The sequence below is a fragment of the Anolis sagrei genome, chromosome 1 (assembly GCF_037176765.1).
Source record: "Anolis sagrei isolate rAnoSag1 chromosome 1, rAnoSag1.mat, whole genome shotgun sequence".
In the NCBI taxonomy this organism is placed as follows: domain Eukaryota; kingdom Metazoa; phylum Chordata; class Lepidosauria; order Squamata; family Dactyloidae; genus Anolis; species Anolis sagrei.
In genome coordinates this window covers 248,270,867-248,295,988 of record NC_090021.1, presented here as the reverse complement: position 1 = coordinate 248,295,988, position 25,122 = coordinate 248,270,867, and the positions used below count along the sequence as shown (strand labels likewise).

The window sequence follows — 25,122 nt, the reverse complement described above, 5'->3', positions numbered from 1 at the left end:
AAAATCTATGGGTAGGCCAAATGTAATTAAAATTTAAAAATAATGCTGGACATGGGCGAAAAAGTGATGGGGCATTTGTGGAAACATACAAGCAGACCTAAAACAATATAATATAAAGGGAAAGGTACCAAAGAAGTATTGGTTCTAGGGTTGATTAGAAGATGTAGGTATTATGCTTCATTAAGATATAATCCATACACTTACATAATGTTTGTCTGGACTGTATTTCTTGTGGTATGTAAACACAGATGCTTCTTTGATACGGCCGTCTTGCTTAAGTGAGTATGTTTTGGGAGAAAAAGACAGAATGGGCTCATCATTGGAAGGCAGGCCTGAAAAACGCAGCTGAGCAAGGTTATGGATGAAGAAATTGAACTTTGTAGCAACACTTCCCAAGCTTGATTCAATTAGTCTAAAACAGAGGAAATACAAATTAGATTGTGATTACATGCTATTAAGTGTGCAATAAACATTTTTTAAAACAAATTTTGAAAATTTAACACAAGGGAGTAACTGGCAAAGCATCCAATTGAAACTGCAAAACTATTCGAATAGATAACCATAATGGGAGAAACCAAATGAAATAAGCATTAGGCTTCAATCCACATAGCTACTAATCTCAAACAATTGTCTACATGTAATGTAATTTCTGTTATAGCAATTGATATTTGCTAAACTAGTTAAGGCTGTAATACCAGGGAGTAAGTCCTAATGAACTCAAGGAGATTTAGAATGAACATAAAATATATGTAACAAAAGACTGTTTTATCTTTGAGAACATAAGTTCTCTAAGGAAGTCCTTCAACTCAACTTTATGATATGCTGGGACTAGAAGTCAGGTAATAGCCAGTCTGACTAGGAGCATATCCCCTGTGGATACAGGGATCTTATTCTGTTACAAATATTTTTGCAGTACCTTGTAAACAAAATGGTAGCTTCAGCGTCTGTTGTTTGGGACTGAAGAGCATCCTGGACATATTTCAAGTCTTGAATACCATTAAGTTCTGGTAACCCAGAGGATAGCATCTAAAGAGCAAAATGATTACTTGCACAACAGAAACTCATGCTGTATTTTTAAAAGAAACGCCCTAAAATGTGAAACTTATAGTTTCCTATGCTTGAATGCCACAGTTGTCTTTGTTCAAAGCATAAAAGACATGCATTTAAAAAAAAAACGTGTTGACACCTATGACAATGCAGATATATTACCAGTGACAGCAGACTGAGGAAAATGTTGGCTCGTTTCCTTATCAGGTTATAAGCCTGGCAGCAGAGATCAACAAACAGCTGGAAGCGAATTGTAGGCTTTTCCCCACCATTGATAACATAGGCCATATCTGATGTCAGCACAAAAGGAGCCCGATCCCTTTGAAAGAAGATCAAATAAATATACATTTGTAAGTACTGAATTTTCTGGTTTTATACTTCTAGTCTACTAAGGCATTTTATTTACCTTCAGGGACTCTGGAAATCATGGTGCTTGCACAGTAAGATTTATATCTAATTTCTGCAAACACAAGGTATGAAGTCAGCAAATAACATACAGGTTTTATAAGAATTTCACACTTGAGATCTGATGAAATCAATGCATCTTCTAAAATTTACTGAGTTGAACAAAAAAGAAAACCATATCCCAAATTACACTCATTTTATTTCTTATTTATTGAATGAATGAATGTATACCCTGCTCTGCTCCCTGGATGGGATCCAGGGTGGCTTCCAGAAGTTTAAAACAAAATGTACAAATGTTAAAAAAGAATGAAATAGCAATAAAAATGATTAAAGTAGGCAAACATAGGCAAAGCATAATTACTAATTATAGATCTTAAAAAGTAAATACAGCACACTACTCTGCATACTTTACTGTTCTAAAACGGAAGGGTCTCATTCAATAAAGAGATTTTCATGTGCCAGCGAAGAGCAGCAGGGGGCCAATCAAATGCCCGAAGCAGCCATGGAGAAGAGAAGGACCTTTTCAGTGTCCTACCAAATAAGTCTGTGACTGAGAGAAAGCTCTCCTGTGCCACTCTTAAAGCTTAAGCTGGCTTGCAAAGGGAGATATGGTCTTTTAGATAGTATGCACTCAAGCTGTGTGCAGCTTAAAAGGTTAACAACAGCACTATGAGAATTGTGTCTCGAAACAAACTGGCAGCCAATGTTCATTGTTTTAATACTAGAACATTAAGAAAGCAAGGTCAGACCAATGAAAGAGCTTACCCTCACAAACCCATTTCTCTGATAGTACAAAAGTACCTACTAGGAATAACAGCAGTTATTTGTACTTCTGTTTCATATTCAAATCTGACTGCAATGACACAATGTTAGCACAAGGTCCAATAATATCTTACTGGAAGGGATGACTGTATGAAGTAGTCCCCGTGTTAAAACAGGAATAAAAACTTCAGACTGCGAAAAGATTGCAGTTGTGACAATCAACCACCATCTCATTTCCTCCTCCCTTTTCCTCTGAAAATCTCACGAATGAAAAATGAATGCAGCCTTAATTCAGCCTTCTTAAACTAAGCACAGAACCCTGAAGTATTGGACTACAACTGAAACAATTCCCCCAGCCAGCACTATGGGAGTTGTAGACCGATGCAAATTTGAGGAAAGTTGGTCCAGTTCAACTGCAATGGAAATGGGCAATTTGTGGCATTCCCATTTTTGTTGGACTGCAGCTCCCTTGATGCCCAGCTATTGCCTAAGCTAGACTGTGCTAATAATAAGACCAAAAAACCCAGATGGCCACAAATTCCCCATTACAAAATTAAGCTTCCAAATTTCTCAGATACAGATTTCAGATGGCAATCTTACCTTTTTGTATGTGCCGTGATTTTAAAATAGACGATGTAGCACGAGGCACATTATCAGCCTTTTAAAGATTATTATCCATTATAATAGCTAAAAAAGTTAGTGGTGTTGTTTACAGAACACTGGAGCCTGATTTTATTGTCACATATTATTCTCACATACTTTCAACAGCATACCTCTTAAAGCTTCCAAACATCTGTGCATGTCCCAAAAACTTTCCGAAATCAATATGGAACATATGTCCTGTACTTCGAAGCATTATGTTGTCATTGTGGCGATCACAGATACCAAGGACATAGGTGGCTACGCAACATCCCGCACAAGAATAGATGAAGTTTTCAGAAGCCTAACAAATGGAGAAATAAATATGAAGTCAGATTCAATCTGCAACTTGGAGAATTCTAACTTGTTTTTAATGTCAAATTTAAGTCTGCAATCTAAATGGCTGGCCACACCTGAAAGATAACATATTTGTGGGACTTGAGAATTGTGTTTTGTTCGAGGAATTAAAAAAGGGTTAGGATAACAAATCAACTATAATTTTAAAAATATGATTGCTTAGTAAAAACCTAATATAAAGTAGTAGAAGAAGGCAGTTTTATATAGTGCTTTGTGTGTTAGAACAGGATTCTGGTTGAGCTATGCCCAAGAGACTAGCTGAGCCTGGGAGTTTTGGCAATAGTTACATATTTCGGTTTTAGCTGTGCAGGAGATTACAGAAAGACAATTTTTGCTTCATGAGCTGCTGGAAGATGATCTTCCACATGGACACCTAAAGACCATTCGAATCTCTCTCAAAGGACATTGTATGAGTCAATGCAACTGTTCACATGACTATATATATATATGTTGCTCTGCATTACAAAGAGTAAAGATCTTGTTCTTTACTGATCATCTGTATGGCAAGATAGTGTGTGGACTGGTAAAAAACGTAAACTACACATGATGGTCATTCCATCACAGTTTGTGTGTTAGAACAGGATTCTGGAGACCAGGGCTCAAATCCCTGCTTGGCCATGAAATACACTGTGTGACCTTGGGTAAATCGCATTCACTCAGCCTCAGAGGAAAGCAATGACAACCCCCCTTTGAATAAATCATTCTGTGGAAATCCTGTGATAGGATGACATGAGGCTAAAAGTGACTCCAAGGCACACAACATCATCAACAAGAGCAATGTCAAAGAGGGAGAATCCTTAACATCTCTAATTTTTTTATGGAAGATCCTACAGATTCTTCTAATAAGGAACAGATAATATGTGGGAAATGTAATTTCAAGCATTAGGAAGTGACAGACAAAAAATACCCTACATCAAAAGTCATAAATATTTTCATTTAAAAAAATACCAAGTCGTCTCCTCCTCCCAAAAAATCTTATGTCAATCTTTCCTTCCTGTGCATTATACAGATGGAAAAAACCTCTGAAGTTTTTCAGAAAGGGTGAATGTATTTTTTTCCAAAATTGAATGACAGAATAAATATTAATTATCGTGTTTTAAATTAAGCACATTAACAATATCTTTCTCAGGTGTATTTATATAGATATTTCCTAACCTACACTCAAATAATTCTCTATCTCAGTGCTGTCTACTCTTATTAGGAGTGGGCTTTCTGGATTGATGATAAAGCTCTTTCCCTCATTCTGCTTCCTGAAGTTAGGCTAAGCATGGATTTCTTGCAAGAAAAACATGAACTTTTCTGTACTCTTTTTAATACTCTTCATATCATAACACATTCAAGTTCTGGAGCCATATGGAGGTTACCTTTTCATATTCTTCTTCTGTGGGATTGTATTTTCTTAGCCATTCAGCAAGAGGCTTATCTTTGAAGGACCCAGTCACACCATTTTCTACCTGAATTTTCCTAAGTGTGTCTGCAGCTGGAACAAGCTCCACCATCCCTTTAATTCAACAAGCAATACTGATTTTATTAATGTATTTAGCTGCGTGTTAACTTCAAACACCAAAAAGAAACATTTCTGTAAAATCAAACTGTTTCCATCCTCATTCACTTTCATTAAGGCTTAGTAAGCATATAAGTGACAGAAATCACTTATCACATATGACAGAAATCGCATATAAGTGACAGAAAGAGACACAAAGGAAAATACTATTTTATTATTAAATCAGCTCAAAATCGGAGTAAAATCAATAACTAAAAGATCATTTATCACATTACACTTCTTCAGGCACAGTAAGCCAGAGACTCCTTTTTAACATATATCTGTAAGATTGCTCCATCTAGAGAAGCATTTCCTTCATCATCCATGTTAAAACTACAGTACAGGAATGCTACAGTACAGGAATGCTATTTTGGGACCCTCCATCGGCCCCTTGTTGCACTGCTTAATTTGCTGTGTCAGATTTAAAAACGTTTTCTCTAAAATTTCACCTGCAATATCAGTTTTTGAGGGGTGAGGACTAGTGACATAGAGACTGTAAACAGGTACTTCAGCTTCAGAATCAAGCAAAGAGGAGCATTTTGAAGTTGAATCCCACTCCTGGAAGCACACTTCACTTTAAAATAAACACCCTGTTTTTAAAATGAAACTGCCTTATTAAAAGTGTTGCCTTATTAGTTGTCCTTTAACATTTCTTGGCTACTGAGTTGCACAAGGGGAGAAAGAGGAGAACATCCACTGACCAAAAAGTGAGGGGCATTGCAGTTCTAGTTCCTGGAAGCTGCTCTCCCCTTCTCTAGCTGCTTTCCGATACATCCTGAGCTGCACATGTGGTTTCAAGAATATTGAACAGCTCAATCTATATGAATAACCCAATAAAACTACTATACTTATGAAGCTCTTATTGGCTTGCTCTAGCAAATGTAGAAGATTTAGAGCAATTATGCTCTAAAGGTAGAGCCAGACAGGATGGAAAACAACTGGTTGATACCTCTGTCTTTGCCAGTAGAAAGGCACTTGAAGAGAACCATCCGCAAATCTAGTCCTTCCTGTAACCAAATCTTATCCATAATTTTTATCATTTGCAATGCCAGCATGTCTTGACGTAGATCTTCTCCAACCTAAAACAAAAGTACAATTAAAATGAATGGAAGGACTAAGAGTTTCTCTGCAAAAACGGGCAGACAATTAGGTGTGCTTTTCATAATATCAACTTTCTAACTACTGCCATACTGAAGTGATTTCATGTGCATAGCATCTGTACTTTTTAATCTGAACAAGCCCATATATCTTATAATAAAAATTGTATCAAATTACCTGAATGTCCAAGTCATTAGTCATTTAATTGTGAAATTGGAAAAAAGCGGTGGGAAGGTGGAAGAGAAATGGGATTTTGCTATTTACATACATATACATACATATACTCTTATCAATGCAATTTCCCTTCTAGCTCAAAATTAAGTCAAAAAATGGAAAACAACATCGGTATGAAATACAAGGATGAAATGCACATTTGGAGAGCTTCTGTTTGTATACCAGAAAGCCAAAAAGTTTCAAATGAGCAATGCTATAGTAATACAATTGCCATTGCAAGAAAACTATGTTCTGTCTGAAAATAGAAAATTAAAAATGGAATCATTACTATTACTTATAACCTGCTTTTTAATCTCTAAAAAGAGACCCAAAGTGGCTAACAACACTTAAAACAATACAATATACAATTTAAAACTGAAGACACTTACTAAAATAGGATTTAATAGAGAGGCTATTAAATATTAATAGTTAAAATAATTAAAAACCCACTAACATATATAAAACCCTACACAACACCCCTGGTTCAAACATAAAAGTGCTGCTCTTTAAAAACCTGCCTGAAAAGAAGCAAAAATAGAAAAAGTACCTTAAACATGACATTAATTTCTTCTCCCAAGGGATCTGCATTCACTAGAGCAATTTTAAGAGGTACTGCATTTGAACTGAAGTAGGAGCATGCCTGCCAAAAACATTTTATATTTATTATGACAAGATTAGGATTACTTAAAATATTAAAACAAAGAGGCTCGGAAATAAATTCCAGAGATATTACCAAAATATAATATTAATAAAAAGTCAGTGTATAGGATATAATTTCTTTCTCTTTCCTTTTTTCTTCCTGTTTTGTCTCAATTATTATACAGCAATGAAATGAGGATTATAAAAAATAGCAAAATATGTAGTTTGCAGTTTCCTGTTTTGTCTTTCTTGAATGCTTGGTATTTTAGTTCTGGTCTTCAACTAAAATATTCGGACAAGTTTGGCATATAAGACAAATGAAAAATGAATGCACCGGTATATGATTTCCCAGGTGTGGTAATCTTATTTGTATGTTCTCAGTTAATTCTCACTATTGATGCTACCTAGTATGAATTAATTAATTTTATTACAGTCTCAGACCAGGAGTTCGAAATACTAAAACATTAAAATCAGAGGTTTTAAAACAATAAAACCAGAAGTTCAAAACATTAAAATCAGAGGTTTTTTAAACAATAAACTCAGAAGGTCAAAACATTAAAATCATAAAGTCCAAGATTTACAACAATCATAATCTGCTTCATATTTGAAACATATCCATAAGTCTAAAACATGTGGAGTTTGAAGCATAGCTTACAATTTTTGTGTGTGTGCCAGGAGCGACTTGAGAAACTGCAAGTCGCTTCTGGTGTGAGAGAATTGGCCATCTGCAAGGATGTTGCCCAGGGGACACCCGGATGTTTCTGATGTTTACAATCTTTGTGGGAGGCTTCTCTCATGTCCCCGCATGGGGATCTGGAGCTGACAGAGGGAGCTCAACCCACTCTCGCTGAATTCAAACTGCTGACCTGTTGGTCATCAGCCCTGCCAGCAAAAGGGTTCAACCTACTGCACCACTGGGGGCTCCATGGTTTACAAATAACACTTGATCAAAATCTGTGGATGCTGCCCAGTAGCTGTTTGGCACATTTAGTCTAATTCCTTAGCAGAAATCTGTCTGTCATGGAAGAGCCTACCACCAGCACAGCCTCTTACCTCACAGGAGCATGCAATTCCACCATCACAGAAAGGTAGTGTCACAGTAGGATGGTTATACATAAACACAGACTCAGTTTAGGCAGATATCATTATATGTAAGGAAGGTACACAATGTATTAAATTAGAAATGTATGTAGTCAACATACCTTAACATTCAGTTCTTTTGCTACAAGGCTGGGACTGAGTGGCAAACGACATTTATTTTTTAAGAAAAAGGACTGAACACGTTCCATTCCATTTTGCAAGACAACCTTTTAATGAAAAGGGAAGAATTAAAATTTATTTAATTTTAATCCTGAGTAGCCCTTTAATCATTCAAACTACTACTCATGGATACTGAGAAGTCCTTTTATGAACCTATTACCCATGATGTACTGTTCCTATTGTGTTCCCTACAGGACGTTCATGTTTAAGGAACAGCCACAAAGAAGTGTGTTTATACATTCCCATCTAAGACCTCAAGACTCAAGACTTTTCAAATAAATGCAATACTAACTCAATAACTCCACTATGAATATAAGAGCTGAAGGATTTTGTTTATTAAACATGAATGCAACCATTAAATGAGAACTGAGCAGCTATTTACTTTTTTAGGTGAGCTGGCTCTCACTGACATATACGCATAATCTACTAGTTCAACAAACCTGTCTGGCGGATCCATTTGTTTGCTTTACTTTTTCTGCAACCATTCCCAGTATTTGTACTAGTCTCGTCTGCTTTTCCAGGTCTTCTCTCAGTCTTTTGCCACAGACTGAAAGGAAGGCACCAAGGATATGCTCATACATTACACCATGTTTAATATCATGAAGGGTATCCTTCAGTAACCTGAAATATTATATAATATTGCATTGATTTCTTTCACAAAGTACATGCACAGCTGCATACTCACTGCAAACCACTGATCTATTTTCTGCTGGAATAGCTAAATGTGAAAATGATTTCCTATGCAAGGCAATGCAGCAATACAAGCAACACAAGACAGGGAAGGAGGAAGGCTGTAATACTAACCACAGTTGTAGATGATTTATAATCACAGGAAGAGAGGAATCTTTATTTTTAAAATATGGCTTCTCATTATATCGAAACTCCAAAAGTCTTCTCAAACAAGTTGTGATTAGAAACCAACTTTAAACCAGGGTTTAATGTTCACTTCTGAATTCCGGCTATTTGGGATTAACTAATGATAGTCTCAGTTTGAGATGTAATGGGGAAACTATGCTTCTTACAGGAAGTGTTCGTGCTGTTTGTAGCCACGGTGGTTTAATAAGCAAGGATTCATAGCTTGTGACATTTTAAACTTAGTTAGTGGGTCTCATAGGATTGCTCTGTGAGGTATGGAAAAACTGCATTATGTAATTTGATTTTATATTAGGATTAAAGCAACCCAATCTTGTTCTGGAGCATGAAGTTTTCAGCTTTCACAAAGTAGTCACATCATAGACATCTAGAGAATATGCCATGAGAATTTTTGCAAACTCTTTGTATCTAGGTTGTTCTAGCTTAAAATCATTACTCACATAATTAAGTTGTTTCAAAGTTTTATGCACTAACTTCCCCTGTATGTATAGTGAATATTAACAAAACGTAATGTTAAGATGAACTTATTGTTTTTCACCCACATATTTGATTTGTGTGGTTTGTTTTACTATCCCCCACTTCACTTAAAATGCAAAATGAAGAACTAAAAGCAGTCGACAGGAACAGAGAGCAAGCAATTGTACTAAAGATTTTCAGTTGTGACAGCACAATTCTTTTTGCATTATAAAGAACACTTAGAAATATTTTTTTCACTTTTACATTATTTATCCACTTAGCTGTGAAAATACAGAGCCTGATGACAGTTTTTTTTAAAAAAAAAAGAAAAACAACGTAGGTTGTCTTACCAATATAAATAGTGTGCTATTCGAATATTTCCTAATGCTCGGGCCAAAAGGAATCTGACTAGAGAGTTGTCCAGGTAAGTTTCATATTTCAGTGCCTAGATACATAAAAAGAGATCACATTTTACTCAGTCATATTCTAAGATTTAAAAGAATAATTGTAGTACAGTGGTAGTAGAAAGCATAACTGAAATACAACTAAATTTGGCTTCATATTATCAGATGATGGAAGGCTTAGAATTTCTTTAAGAGAAAAAATATCATCAAAACTATGTTCCTGAGAATATAAAACAATCCAGTATAAATGAAAGTTGTATTTCATACAGAAAAGCGGTTAGGTACTATATTTATTTTTACTGTATTTATTTAGGGATGCATCTAAAGTTGTTCTTTCATTGGAGGCTTTTAGGAATGGAACAATGGGAATATACCACATTCCTATTGCATTATCCTTGACCATGTCCTATGCCAGGGGTCCTCAAACTATGGCCCGGAGCTAGATACGGCCCTCCAAGGTCATTTACCCAGTCCTTACTCAGGATCAACCTAAGTCTGAATGACTTGAAAACACACAACAACAACAACAATCCTATCTCATCAGCCAAAAGCGGAGCCACACTTCCCATTGAAATACTAATAAGTTTATACTTGTTAAAATTGTACTTCCTTTTAATTATTGTATTGTTTTTAAGTGTCTTTTCCACTACAAATAAGATATATGCAATGTGCATAGGAATTCATTCATGCTTTTTTCAAATTATAATCCGGCCCTCCAACAGTTTGAGGGACTGTGACCTGGCCCTCTGTTTAAAAAGTTTGTGGATCCCTGTCCTATGCTGTTCTAAGAGTCCTACAACTTTCTGCAGCAAATGGGGTTTGTAGGGTAGGAAGCACAATGAGTTGCAGAGAAGAGGAACCAGGAATAAATGCTTCCCTCTTTTGCTCACACAAGGCCTGCTAAGTCAAAACTGTTTTAGATGCTTGCATGTCTTGAATTGATCAGATAATTGCAAGAATAGGGCAAAACTGAAACTACTTTAAATACAAAGAAAAAACCAACAACAAAGTATTAAGAAAAGCAATTAGTAACACCAATTCCATCCATGTCACTAATAATATTATTAAGATGAATTAGACTGACATAGTGTAAGCATATGTTGAAGAAAAAGGCCTTAACCTAGGATCAAAATAACATCAAGCTCATTGCTGCAGAGAAGTTCCCAGGTATTTCATACAAGAAATCTCTCTGGTTACAACCTGAATAACTTCCAGAGTGACAAGAAGAGTGAGCATTGACAATAGTCTCAGATGGCTCCTATCATTTGGGCAGTATCCCTGTGATCTAGTATCATGAACCGAAGAACTGAATTGTACTTAAACTTTTCAAGTATTTATTCTATACTGTTTACACATAGTCTCTTCCATCATCCTATTTTCTCTGGCCATTGCCAGTAAGAGTGAGAGAAGGGAAAACACCCACCACCCACCAGTGGTTGTCAACCTTCCTAACGCCATGACCCTTTAATACAGTTCCTCATGTTGTGGTGACCCCCAACCATAAAATTATTTTCGTTGCAACTTCATAATTGTAATTTTGCTACTGTTATGAATCGTAATGTAAATATCTGATATGCAGGATATATTTTCATTCTCTGGACCAAATAGGAAATTGATGATTGACTATGGAATTGGACAATGCTTGACAATAAGGAGACGCCAATGATGTTGTTTTTATTGCTGTTGTGGTTTATGTAATTGTAATGTTTTAAACTGTTTTATGATACTATGTATACTATTTTGTTGGAAACCGCCTTGAGTCGCCGATAGACTGAGAAAGGAGGTACAAAAATACAGTAAATAAATAATAATAAATAAATAAATTTGGCACAAATATTCGATAAGCCCAAATGTAAACACTGGTGGAGTTTGGGGAAAATAGACCTTGACATTTGGGAGTTGTAATTGTCAGGATTTCTACTTCATCTACAACCTGAGAGCATTCTGAACTCCACCAATGATAGAACTGAACTAAACTTGGCACACAGAACTCCCATGATCAACAGAAAATACTGGTAGGGTTTGGTGGGCATTGAACTTGAGTGTTGGAGTTTCAGTTCACCTACAACCAGACAGCACCATGTATTCAAATAATGATGGATCTGGAACAAACTTGGCACAAATACTCAACATGCCCAAATGTGAACACTGGTGGAGTTTGGGAAAATAGACTGCGATATTTGGGAGTTGTAGTTGTGGGGATTTATAGTTCACTTAAAATCAAAGAGCATTCTGAACTCAGCCCACAACTAATCTGTACCACACTTGGCACACTACCTACATGGCCATCACTGCATATTGGTGGGGTTGGGGGGAGCTGTTTTTGAATTTTGGGAGTTGTAGGTCACCAACATTCAGAGAGCACTCTGTACCAAACTGGTGATGGAACAAGTAAACTTGCCACACAGAACCTATCCCAGAAACAGCTCTCCCCTTGGCTGAGAGGCCGGCCAATCACAGCAGAGGAGGGATATTCGGAAGCGATTGTATCAACTGCCCAGATCATTTCCTCATTCCATAGGTTAACCAGGGCTTCAACAGGATCACCTACCAAGGTGATAGGAGCCATCAGAAACTCATCTGGATCCATCAGTCTCTTGGAAAAGATGGTCTTAATAGGTCTTCCACCCCTGCAGGGGTTATAAGTCACTGTAAGCCTGTCTGTGCCCCTGTTCAGAAGATTTTACCTCACTTTCTGTCTCTGTGATAATTGGGATTTTGAAAGATTGGCAACAAAGGATTGGTGATAAAAGTTTCAGTTGAGACACATTTTCCCCATGTTAATGACTCTTTCAGGAGTGAATTTCCTTTCTGAGGGGGGGGGGTAGATTTCTCTCACTTTCTGATGTCTCAACCCCATTCTTAACTATGAGTAAGTCAGATGTTTATAACTCAGGGACTACCTGTAGTCCATTAATGATAACAAATCGTAAATGCCCTTTTCAAAACATTTAACACAATGTTCTCCCGACCTGCACAAACTGGGGTAGAATATCAGCCAATTCATCATCGCTGGTTGCCTCAATCCACTTCACAGCTTTTGTTCTTACTTCCTGATCTGCGAAACTACACAGGTTAAAAAGTGTAATTAATTCATTTCAACAAGAACATACATTCCTAACTAGTTCTTGGAATGACTACTGTTATTGAGTCAATTCTTAATCTATACAAAAAGATGTCAAACATTTGTAGTAAACGGAATTAAACAGCTTCAGAAACTGTTATTTAGCTCAATCAATTTAGCACAACAAACAAGTCACTGAATTGTACTAAAAAATCAATTAGCAAGTAATTATCTCTCACTAGAAGAGAAACAAAGATAAACAATAACAAAATCTGCTTATAAATCATTTCCAGCTGATGAGAGCTATTTCCAATCTTAAATACTACTGTATCTGTCTGCAGAACTGGCATGGCATTGTTTCAATGTCAGCACTAACACGGCTGCATTCTGGCACAGTGACTGGCACATTCCACCCCATTTATCTGCTGCCACAGCACCCAAAGAATCAGGCTGTAAGCCCATTCATGCAGAGCAATTTGGAACTGTAAGCGCTTCAAGAAGAGCATTCAATCATGTGTAACCTCTAAACAAATGTTCATGTGGCAACAGAAGTGTCTGCAAAACCAGCAAACTGTCAGCAAAGTACTGAAATGTTAATGTAGTTTGCACTTCAAATGCATTTTTAAAGACAGCTAAGCATACCTTTTATCTTTATCAGCACTGTTTAATACATTTACTAGTACTGATATTAGAAAAAAATTACTCACTTGGAGTCTAGTAATGCTAATGCAGTCAGAGGAGGTAAGGGAGGCCATTGCTGAAGTAGCAAATATATTTCAGGGAGAGTTGTCAAATCCCAGTTTGGAGCACAGGCTAAAACCTTTGGAAGGCTATTTACATCTGTATGGCAGTAATGTCGTTTCTCCCACAGAAATGCTTTGTCCTTTCTAGACAGGCTGCAAAAGGGATTCAAAATATCTTTGTTAGTTCATGACAATATAACAGTCACCACAGCAACTGGAGGCAATACCTAAAGTGTACTTTTAACACTGCATGGCACAAAAATAAAGTCACAGGGGATTGCCTATCAATTATGCCACTAATTTATTTAATTTCCTCAGACGTTTCATCATTTGCATGTTTTATTTCCCATCTTTGTCCAATTGTTCTTTTATGAGGAGGCTGGCTTATTAAACTGTTTATTACATTTTCCTGGCGATATAAGCAGCACTGAAAAACTGCAACTGAAAATCTTGGAACATCTTTTAAAACAAGGACCTATGATCAACAAAATCTCATTTCCTTTAAAAGTCTGGCTTTGGTAACATTATGTGCATCTTATGTGGATTCAATTTAAAAGACGGCTAAGCATACCTTTTAACCTGCCAGGCATGAATTTCAGTTCCAAAACCAAGACAGATTGAGCAGGAAAAAACATAAACTATTCTGCAGAGCCTTTATAATATGATCACATGTTCTTCCAACTTTACTACAGATGGAATGAGAGTGATTACAGATCTAATTAGGGTCCTCATGATCTATAAATACTTCAAGTTGTGGCCTGCCAGTGTTGTTGGACTGCAACTCCCAACACCTCTAGCCAATGTAATGGTGGGGGATGAGGGTTACTGTCTAATGGTATCCGGATAGCCACAAGTGATTTCAAGAAAGATGATTTCTGACTTCAAAACCTGTGCATCCTAAGCTATCTAAAAAGGAGAAACAGCACAGTTTTCTTCCCCCAATGAGCAAGGAACCAGCACCATATTTGTGCCCAATGACTACAATTGTTCCTTTTTTCTGGACATCCATCATGGACCAGCAGCCAATGGCTCAAGGGCTGACATCATCCCACAGACCAGCATCTTGAGCAGCACTAGTCAGAGGAATGGGAAGCATCATTCCTCTAAGCCGTGACACTATTAATAATTTTCTACCATTTTCCTTCTTATTTCAAACATATTGGAAGCAATGAGCCAAAGTTACATGCAGTTCCAGAATTCCATCTAAAGTGCTTTGTAAATAAAAAAATCTCACAGCCAAAACAGCTCCTCTACTGAAGAAAGCAAGGTGTGTTGCAGAGGAAAGTGATGTCTGCTAGGTTCAGAAGTGTAGGAAGATTGTTCCATGGCTACATGAAGGTACTTTTGGGGGGAACTAGATTTATTTTAACTGTATGACAAGACCAGAGATACTAAAAATGTATATTTAATCTAAGAAAAATAAAATAAACTAATTATGGAAAATACAACTGTTAATGCATTGCAACATACCCAACTGTACCCTGTTTGGAAAGAATGGTAATAAGATGCTCTCTTGAATCTTTTTCCAGTGTTTCTATGGAATTACATGTGGAGCCATTTGCAGCTTCAGGATTTTTGTATATAATATCAAATGGCAAAGAAGGAAAGTCAACCTGAAAAGTTTAAAAAATAAATCAGTATCTAAGCAAATTATGGCATTAATTGACCTGCTGGCACTTATTGCATCGACTACAAATAATACCAAGTAATATTTTGTCTAACCTGTGTCTAAACTGAGACAGACTGAACAAAGTGGATAGAAAAGAAAGGGAACAGTTATACTGTTTTGTAAAATATTCCAATATCTGACTGGACATGAAACTCAAATTCTCACGTGCAAACAAACAGGTATCACTTGCACATGGGTAATTTGTTACCACCTTTATGATTGACACAACATTCTCCAAAAGCATATAAGAGGGAAACAGTGTTACCTGCAACACTATCCTTTCCATTAGGTTTCCTTTTTTATGGGCTACTCCAGAAACAAGGCTTGTGGAAGGTGTCCAAATATGTAAAAGTTTTGTTCCAGAAGTTAACATCCTAAGGGAATAAACAAAAGAAGGAATGACATTTACTTGTCCAACCAATTTGTTTTCAAGGTTAGGAAATATCCTAGCAGATTTCTACAGCATAATGAAGACTTCTTTTAGATAAAAGTAAAAAATATATTAAGAAACTATAGAAAAAGTAAAGTAACGAAGAACATTAGAATCATGAAAAAAATGATAACACAGCTTATGATTAAAATACTGTGAAAATGTGTTACTTGAATCCTACTGACTTCAATGGAATTTAAGGAGCCTAACAGACTAGTAATCACTAATATTTATTTGGGATTCACAATAACTGCCATTCCAAAAATATACCAGACTGGAAATGTGACTCCATTACAATATAGTATTTTTTAACTATTATGAAGAAAAGCTTTTCAGATGTATTATTCAAATAAATACAACATGAGTCTAGAAGCCCACTAAATTCAGGTCATTTTGGGGTGGGGGGGTGATCTGTTTGACTCTTTTCTAAATGATGTTACTAACCCATAGTACTATTTGTAGCATTTTGAATACTTACCGTCTAAAATCAAAGAGAGGGAAGGAAACTTGACCCAACATCTCTGGGCCTTTCCGCTGCTTATTCGAGTCAGGAGAACTACCACTATTTTGATTTAATATTCCAAAGAGAGTAAGGCATAAGATGGATTCTAATGGCAACTGAGAAATCTGGATAGGGAAAATTATCCTGCAAAATAAGAAAAGTGAATGATTAGGCATAATTCCCTACTTTATTTTAATTAATGTGCAGTTTTTCACTTCAGATTTTGTTTTACATCACATCTGCAATGCATATTCAACATAAATAGTTATTAGTATTTCCTGAAGCTAAATTACTTAATGAAACAGCTCTCTTACAAAACATTATTAAATATTATACTGATAACCTTTGGTACAAAAGAAATTATATCATGGGAAGAGATATTAACAGTCTGTATTAAGGCAGTTAGAACTTTTTCAAAGGAGACCACAGTCAGGAATCCTATGTTTCAATTAAAATACATTGTCAATGTTAATTAATTCCTGACTGCACTTAGGGAAACAGGTGAAGAATTGTGCAAATCAATGAGGAAGACCACGGGAAAACTTAATAGCCAAATAATGAGCAAATTGGTATTTTAACTTCTATATATGTTGCTTCCAAATTCTTTATATGAGTGACAGCATCAATTTTTTCAGTTTTATGAAGAGCATTTTTTTTAAAAAATAAACACAGACCAGAAGATTTATGCTGCAACATATATTTTGTTGAAATCCTGCTTCCCCAAATTTGTGGTACTTAAGATAGTCGCACACTTAAATCGGCAATTCTCCTTGCTAATTTCTTCAGCCTCATCCCAATCTCTACTTTAAATTTATGCTGATTAGTCTAGTAAAATTTTCAGAATCTTATTTACTGAATGAGAAGAAAATGAAAACAAAAGTCTTTATATATATATATATATATATATATATATATATATGGTTAATTATATGATTTGATGGAACTAGGCATTTTTAATTGACAATGCTGATGGAACTAACAGATACTAATCAAAGGAAACAGGTAAACCAACTACTTACAGTTCATCCCATTTAATCAAATAGAAAAAGTTCTTGTATGTTCCAACTTTCTTGGACTGGACAGGTTTAAAAAGATCTTTTCCGTTATGGGTCAGAGAGCAAACTAAGTAGTATTTTTCATAACTGAAAAGGAAAGGATTGTGGTGAGTCAAAAATGTATCACTTGCACAGTTTGGGAGATGGTGGACAAACAAGGTTTTTTAAATTACTTACACAGAGACCCAGCCACTGAGAATCCCATGAGCAGCAAATACTGTGAACTGGAGGTGCTCTGTGGCAGTCCAAGCCTCTTTAGTGCTTCTCTCAGTCTCTGGAGTGTTCAAAGAAGAACTATTGCATGAGTTCAGGTGGAGCTCAAGGAGGGCGTAGACTGCTGTGGTTAACTGATCTAGGCTCACTTGTAGAGGGTTTTCAGTTTGCAGTGAACCTAGGTAAGAATATTGCTTTTTTAGGAAGTTATTAATTAAAAAACATATTAAAGACAAAAGAAAAGATTAAGCTTTGTACATACCAGTGGAATTCTTGCTAACATCATCAGATGACACCTATGTAATAAGATATCAGACAAGGTAAGAATATCCTCACATCTGAAAACCGCTTGTAAAAACTAGTATCATGAATGCTTGAAAAATAGTTCCATGGTGGAACCACAATAGGAGTACTCCGTGACCATTCTTTCTTGTCACAAAGACTATTTAACAATGTATACATAAAAATAGACAAACTTTTCAGCTGTAGCCATGCGATTTCTATCTTCGACTATAAAAGTGAGCTTCAAAGGTTTTCATATCACTGCTCCCAAGGCCTTAATAGGTTGGAAATTCAGTGACATACAATTTAGTCTGCTCCAGATATAATTTCCATACTCTCCTTTTTCCCCTGACATGAAGTCCAGTCGTGTCCGACTCTGAGGTGTGGTGCTCATCTCCATTTCTAAGCTGAAGAGCTGGCGTTGTCCGTTGACACCTCCAAGGTCATGTGGCCAGCATGACTGCATGGGGCACCCTTACCTTCCTGCCAGAGTGGTACCTATGGATCTACTCACATTTGCATGTTTTCGAACTGCTAGGTTGGCAGAAGCTGGGACTGACAACGGAAATTCACACCGCTCCCCGGATTCAAACCTGCAACCTTTCGGTCAACAAGCTCAGCAGCTCAGGGCTTTAACCCACTATGCCACCGAGGGATCCCATACGTCAACACCATGCCTTTTTGACAACTAAAAATCTATCCAACCTATTTGCCTTATATCAACTTCTGGGGATTTCTGTGACCACTTGTTATAATACTTGTGTATTTCCTCCAGAACCAGGGGTGGCAAGCTCCCTATATATCAAAGATGGGGGGAGCAAGCAGGTTAGTGCACTTTTTGTCCTACCTGTGGACTTTCCCTAGGCATCTGATTGGTCACTGTGTTGGGCTAAAGAGGAGCTTGGCCAGCTAAAGCAAGAATTTCTTTATCTTCTTAGCAGATCCATAGGTTAAGAGAGTGACCGAAGTGGGGTCAAATGTGCATTACAAATCATAATATACTCAGCCAAAACACATGATTGAGCTAATTACCTCAGGACTCTTACTTCGTGGAAGGTTAACTGCTCTTCTCAGCTTCTTTACAGCCATTGTAATGGCAGGAGTTTCTACTCCATCCAATGTACAGCAAATCTTTCTGACAGCTTTAATGACTGGATCTACTGCTTTGAGCTGCTTCTGAGAAAACCAAATGACATAAGTTATAACATTAAAAATTCTTTCAAAACATTAGGTCTACGTCAGGCATGAGCAAACTTAGGCCCTCCAGGTGTTTTCGACTTCAACTCCCATAATTCCTGGCCTCAGGTATTTTCCTTTTCCCCCTCAGACACTTAAGCAGCTGAGAGGGAAAAAGGAAGGGAGCTGAGGCTAAGAATTGTGGGAGTTGAAGTCCAAAACACCTGGAGGGCTGAGTTTACCCATGAATGGTCTACATGTAGAAGAGTGGAAGAGAGGCTTCAGATGTTATCCATATACAAACAAAAATATGAAATTTCAGAACATATTTAAGAACAAAACGATTATTACAGCTGCTGACTCTGTTTTAAAATGGGAATATTTACGCAATAATTTGCAGAGGGATACCTAGAAATTTATTTTCAGTCAATTGTTGATTCTCAAATTAGTTATGAATCTAGGTCAGGGCTAAGGAATCTCTGATTATCCCAACATATTATTGAAGTCAAATTCCTATCACCCCCAAACCAGCTTGGTAAAGGACTAAAAGAATAGTAATACATCAACAGCTAGAAGTTCATCATTTCCACAAGTTCCTAGCACAAGTTCCCACAAGTTCCTGGCCATCTGTCAGGGGTGATTTGAATGCAATATTCCTGCTTCTTGGCAAGGGGTTGGACTGGATGGCCCATGAGGTCTCTTCCAACTCTTTGATTCTATTACAAGGAGAAAATGTTTCTGGCTTCGAGATTTGATTTTAGCAACAGCCAGAATCCTGAATCGGACCCCCTTTTATCCTGCAAACCCACCCAAATGAGACAGGGACAGACTAACCCACTGCTACATGGCATGGGGAGAGAGAAACAAGAAAGACATTTACTCTTATGACAACTGTAAGGCAAGGCAAAGTGTAGGATAACAACACACTGTTTAGCGGTTTGTTACATCGCTCAAGCAAGTAGAGTTGTTCTCATAAAGAATTATGAGAATACGTCAGAATTTTTAATGCATAGTTTCCATGTAAACACCATGGAACTTCTTTCATGGTTGAAAAACTACAAATGAAAGCCAATGCTGGTTTTTACAAAGAGACAAATATATTATAGAACACAAAAAAAATTGTTTTGAGTAGTAGGAAACTTGTGCTAATGTGGGGACTTAGTGCCACATCTGGAGAAAACTGTAGTTGTCTGCTTTTCCTACTGCACTATACTACTGTCACCTCCTAAAATGTAAAAGTGCCAAGCAGCTGATATACAAAACCAACAAAAATGAGAAAATAGCCTAGCCACATAGCTAAGAGAATATTCTTTGGGGGGGGGGTGGGTGGGGGGACCATAAAGGGAGCCTAAATGCTAGCAGCAAAATTGGGAGGGGGAAAATGTTTGCATCATTGTAGACTGCTTCAAAAACCATTTTATCAAAACATTTCAAAATTATCCTTCATATAATCATAAAGGGCCATCTAGTCCAACCCTCTGCCATGCAAGAATAAACACTAAAAGCACCCAAAGCATCTTTACCCATAATTAAAAGAACAACATATATAATCTTAATAAAATTAAGACGTGACAGTTACAAAAAAACCCAAAGAAAATCAGCCAATTAAAATGGCTAAACAAAAACCACTGGCAAAAGCAATTCTACACTGGTGCTAGTCCTACATCTACGGAGAAGGTATTCCATTCAGTGACCAATCTGAAAGCTGCTGAAGAAGATCCTCTCATATTATCATAATTTAACAGCTGTTGAGGAAAAGGCAGGTTGCGGCCCTCCATATAAGATTGATATTTTTGCTAATATCTATGGTAAAAAGATACACCAAAACATCTATTAGTTCTAGCCAGCATAGTTTACAGTGAGCTGGTGTTACAATCGAACAACACCTGGAAAGGCTGCCTAAATTCTGAGCTATAAGCTCAGAATTTCATTACTTCTCTCTCTATAAAAGATTGCCATAAACATATTATTGACACAAGACTATAAATGGAAACACATTAGATATAAAACTTACCTCCTTTTTAAGAAGAATAGCAACTTGATTATGATAAGCTTCTAAGAGCTCTTCAAGAGAATGGCTGGAACAAAAAAACAATTATATTACAAGTGGTTAGCACTTATAATAGCAATGTACAGACAATGCATTTTAATACAAAGTATATAATGCATAGTGGTTACCTCTGAATGCTTTCTCTGAAGAGTTTTTCTACATTACTCAGATGCTTGGTCAAATCTATTTGTGTCCCATCATCATCAGCCTAATAATGAGAAATATGGAAGTTATCTGAATATATTGCTAGCATTCCAGGGTTTTGTTCTTTTCTTTTCTTTTTTAAGAAAGAGCAACTCTTAAAAGTAATCTAAAGTACACAGCAAAGCTATTTTTTATTAACAAAATTACATTTCCTCCTGTTAAATACAAGACAAATTTAACTGTAAATATTCTTCTCAAGCAAAGCTCATACACATATAACAATATGTATGCAATACACATATAAAGCCTATATGTGAATACTAAGATTTGAAATACCCACCAACAAATCACTTATGGTTATACATTTTGAAATTGTTGATTCCACTTGTGATGCTGACCACTTTCTCTCAATTTTAAGATACAAGGTAAATGTACATTCCTGCTGTTTGGAAAGTACTTCACCTCAACTTATGAGGTTAAAATTACTTGTATTCAGTTGGCTTAGAATGCAGCAGAGATTCAGAATAATACTGTATAGTACTCCTGCTGTTGCTGGATTGCATTTCATCATCCCACAAAAAGCTTGCCAGCTAAGGGTAAATCTTACATCATCTGCAGGGCCACACATCTCCCACTTCTGTCCTGCATGCACCACATTTCAGTATAGCATTTCCATTTCTTGCAACAAAAAAGGAACAGAACCTTCCTATTTTTATATTCTAAAAGAGATCTTAGCAGGAACACTAGATTCTCAGATTAAGAGACAACAATTATTCATCTAGGAAATCGTTATATATTTACCATATGGACTGCCTCAAAGAGCAAGGTGCAGGCTTAGTCTTAGCTGCCTCAAAAGAATGAACTACGTGTAATGGTTTTAAGTTACAAGAGAATAGGTTTTGATTGAACATTAGAAGGAACCACTTCACAATGAGAAATGTTCGACAATGGAGGTCGTTTTCTTCAAAAAGAAGCTGAACAACTGCCTGCTGAGGGTGCTTATGCTGGAGATCCTGCATTAAACAGGGGTTTAGACCTAATGACCCAAAGGGACACTTCCAATTCTATGGTTTTATATTTTCCTCAGTTCTAGGATACAGAATCGTGCATAAGAGTAAACAGTAAACATAGCATCAATGGTCATTTAAGGGTATCTTTTTCTTTTGTACTTACTGTTCGTGCCAGGTCTCTGCATATAACATTGTAGGTCAGGAGCTGCAGTTTAATCTCTGAGTCCCATTTGCGGCAATTCTGTATGTATTCATGGCTTCCTACACTATGTTTACTGTTAAAGCAATGGGTACAAGGGTAACTTTTCAAATTTGCAATACACTTTTCAAAAACATTTTTCCTCCAAATTAATAGTAACTATAATTTAGAAGACACTTTTCAATTTCTTTACCCATGGATCTATATGCTCCCTGTATCTCTTAATTAGCTCCAGTACCCAGTCCCTTCATAACTACAGGTTACAGCATTAGATGTGTACAGGTATCAGCATTAATCATGGTTAGCATTTTTTTTAAAGAATGAACCAAGTGCCTTCAGGTCAGTATCCAGCCTCCCCAGTAGCCTTTCTCACTGATGAGTCTCCCCACATGCAAAGGAAATTTAGGTTGCTTACCTGTAACCGTATTTCTTCGAGTGTCCATCTGCGAAATTCACACCTATGGGTTTCCTCTCGCGCATGCGCAGAAATCCGGAACATTCTAAGTTTAATGAAATAAAAATGAATATTTGAAACTCCGCCCACCCCCCCACCCCGCCCCCTCTGTATATATATCCCGCCGCGTGCGGGCGCACTCTAGTTCCCCAGCGCTAATCGCAGCCAGGTTCAGAGGCATGACAGAGGGGAGGACGGGCGGGTTGTGTGAATTTCGCAGATGGACACTCGAAGAAATACGGTTACAGGTAAGCAACCTAAATTTATTCTTCGTGTCCTCTGCGAAATCCACACCTATGGGTGAATAGCAAGCTACTGACCTGGAGGCGGGTCATGCCACACAGGAGAAAAGGACAGCTCTACCAAACGCGGCGTCCTTCTTCGCTTGTATGTCCAACTTGTAGTGGGAGGCAAATGTGGAGGGAGTAGACCACGTAGCTGCCCTGCAAATTTGGTCCAACGGGACTCCTCGAAGGAAGGCTTGGGACGTGGACACTGAGCGTGTCGAGTGCGCCACGATGTGAGAAGGAGGTTCTTTCTTTGCCAATTGGTAAGCTAATTGGATCGTTGAAACAATCCAGGAGGCCAATCCTTGTGAGGATATCGGGTGGCCCAGCATGTCTTTTCTGTATTTCAAAAACAACTTTGGGGACTTCCTATAGGCGGAGGTCCTATGGAGATAAAAGGAAAGTGCCCTCTTAACATCGAGGGAATGTAATGCTACCTCCAACGGGGAGGAAGGGTTGGGGAAAAAAGCTGGTAGGATAATATCTTGTGACATATGGAAATAAGAAACAACTTTGGGTAAAAACGTAACATCGGTCCTAAGGACCACCTTGTCATCATGGAACCTGATATATGGAGGGTCTGAGCGGAGAGCTGTTAACTCACTCGACCGTCTAGCAGATATGATGGCTACTAAAAATGCCGTTTTCCAAGACAAGTGTGAAACATCGGCAGAAGCCATCGGTTCAAAGGGAGGTTTTGATAATTGGGATAACACTAGTTCTAGGCTCCACTGAGGCGAAGGGAGGGATGTAGGGGGGTGAACATTTTTGTAGCCTTTGAGGAACAGTTGAATAAAGTGGTCATGAAAAAGGGACGGCAAGCCGAACTTTCTGCGGCCCGAGGAGATCGCTGCTATGTAGCATTTAACCGAAGAAAGGGAGAAATTTTTGTTGGAAAGGTGTACCAGGAAGTCTAGTACCACAGGGATAGGAGCTGAAAGGGGCGTATGGCCCACTGTTCGTGTAAATTTTTCAAAAGATGACCACTTATACTGGTATGACCTGTTAGTGGTCGGTTTATGGGCGGCCAGTATAATCCGTGAAGCTTCCTCAGACAGGTTCATTGTGGTCTGATTCTCCACGCTGTCAGAGAGAGGGAGTGGAGGTCCGGGTGAAGGACCAGGCCGTTCTCTACTGAGAGGAGGTCCGGGGTCGGAGTGAGCCGAAGGAACTCCTTGTTGGAAATTTGAAGAAGAGGAGCAAACCAATGTTGTCGTGGCCACCAGGGGGTGATCAGGATGCAATCTGTGTTGTCCTGAATTATCTTGGCTATGACTGGGGATAGGAGAGGGAGGGGTGGAAAGAGGTAGAGGAGACCCGGGGACCATAGGAACAGGAAGGCGTCTCCTAGACAACCTGGGGATGCGTGAGGGCGGAGCCTTGCGCAGTAGAGAGGGCAGTGTGTGTTTACAGGGGACGCGAACAGGTCTATCCTGGGGGTGCCCCACTTGTGAGTGAGTGTCTTGAATTGAGTGGGATGTAATTGCCACTCGTGATTGTTTTTGGAGGACCTGCTCAAGGAATCCGCCAGTGTGTTGTTTTGGCCTGGTAGGTGGATGGCTGTGAGGAGGATGTTCCTCTGGATGCACCATTCCCAAATTCGTGTTGATATGGACAGTAGAGTTTGAGAGCGTGTTCCTCCTTGTTTGTTGAGATAATATTTGACTGCGGTATTGTCTGTCACAATCTGGACCTTGTGGTTCGAGACAATGCGGACAAAGGCTCTGAGGGCCTTTTCTACCGCCATCATCTCGAGTGCGTTGATGTGGAATTTGCGGTCCCGAGGGGACCAATGGCCGCTTACTTTGAACCCTTTGAGGTGCGCTCCCCAACCCGAGTTGGAGGCGTCTGTCGTGAGGGACATGGATGGGTGAGGTTGAGTGAAAGGCATCCCTGATTGAACATTGCACTGCTTTGTCCACCATGAGAGGGAGTGGAGGACGGAGTGAGGTGGGTATAGGATGCGGGATTGAGGTTCCCGGAGGGGGTCGAATGATTTGATGAACCATCTTTGTAGTGGCCGCATTTTTAGGCGGGCAAATGGGGTTACACTTGTGGTAGACGACATGTGTCCAAGGATAGACTGGATAGCCCAGGCCGAAGTTCTGTGGGAGCGTTGGAGGCTTAGGATTGCTCGTCGAAGATTGA

General features: G+C 38.0%; 1 protein-coding gene across 2 annotated transcripts in view; it reads right to left on the bottom strand.

Annotated features, from left to right (window-relative positions):
• Positions 1–25,122, bottom strand: part of PIK3C2A (phosphatidylinositol-4-phosphate 3-kinase catalytic subunit type 2 alpha) — an 84,537-nt gene that overhangs the window by 7,693 nt on the left and 51,722 nt on the right. For both annotated transcript variants that reach the window (XM_067462632.1, XM_060767812.2), the window contains 22 exons: positions 22,198–22,309; positions 21,009–21,088; positions 20,845–20,908; positions 18,687–18,830; positions 17,635–17,668; positions 17,337–17,550; positions 17,124–17,246; positions 16,081–16,248; positions 15,438–15,546; positions 14,974–15,116; positions 13,468–13,656; positions 12,669–12,762; positions 9,643–9,737; positions 8,404–8,584; positions 7,906–8,010; positions 6,612–6,704; positions 5,703–5,832; positions 4,575–4,711; positions 2,988–3,157; positions 1,210–1,366; positions 917–1,026; positions 205–412 (listed from right to left, as the gene is read on the bottom strand). In XM_067462632.1, the coding sequence (XP_067318733.1) occupies positions 205–412; positions 917–1,026; positions 1,210–1,366; positions 2,988–3,157; positions 4,575–4,711; positions 5,703–5,832; positions 6,612–6,704; positions 7,906–8,010; positions 8,404–8,584; positions 9,643–9,737; positions 12,669–12,762; positions 13,468–13,656; positions 14,974–15,116; positions 15,438–15,546; positions 16,081–16,248; positions 17,124–17,246; positions 17,337–17,550; positions 17,635–17,668; positions 18,687–18,830; positions 20,845–20,908; positions 21,009–21,088; positions 22,198–22,309 (2,860 nt within the window). The remainder of the gene's footprint in view (positions 1–204; positions 413–916; positions 1,027–1,209; positions 1,367–2,987; positions 3,158–4,574; positions 4,712–5,702; positions 5,833–6,611; positions 6,705–7,905; positions 8,011–8,403; positions 8,585–9,642; positions 9,738–12,668; positions 12,763–13,467; positions 13,657–14,973; positions 15,117–15,437; positions 15,547–16,080; positions 16,249–17,123; positions 17,247–17,336; positions 17,551–17,634; positions 17,669–18,686; positions 18,831–20,844; positions 20,909–21,008; positions 21,089–22,197; positions 22,310–25,122) is intronic.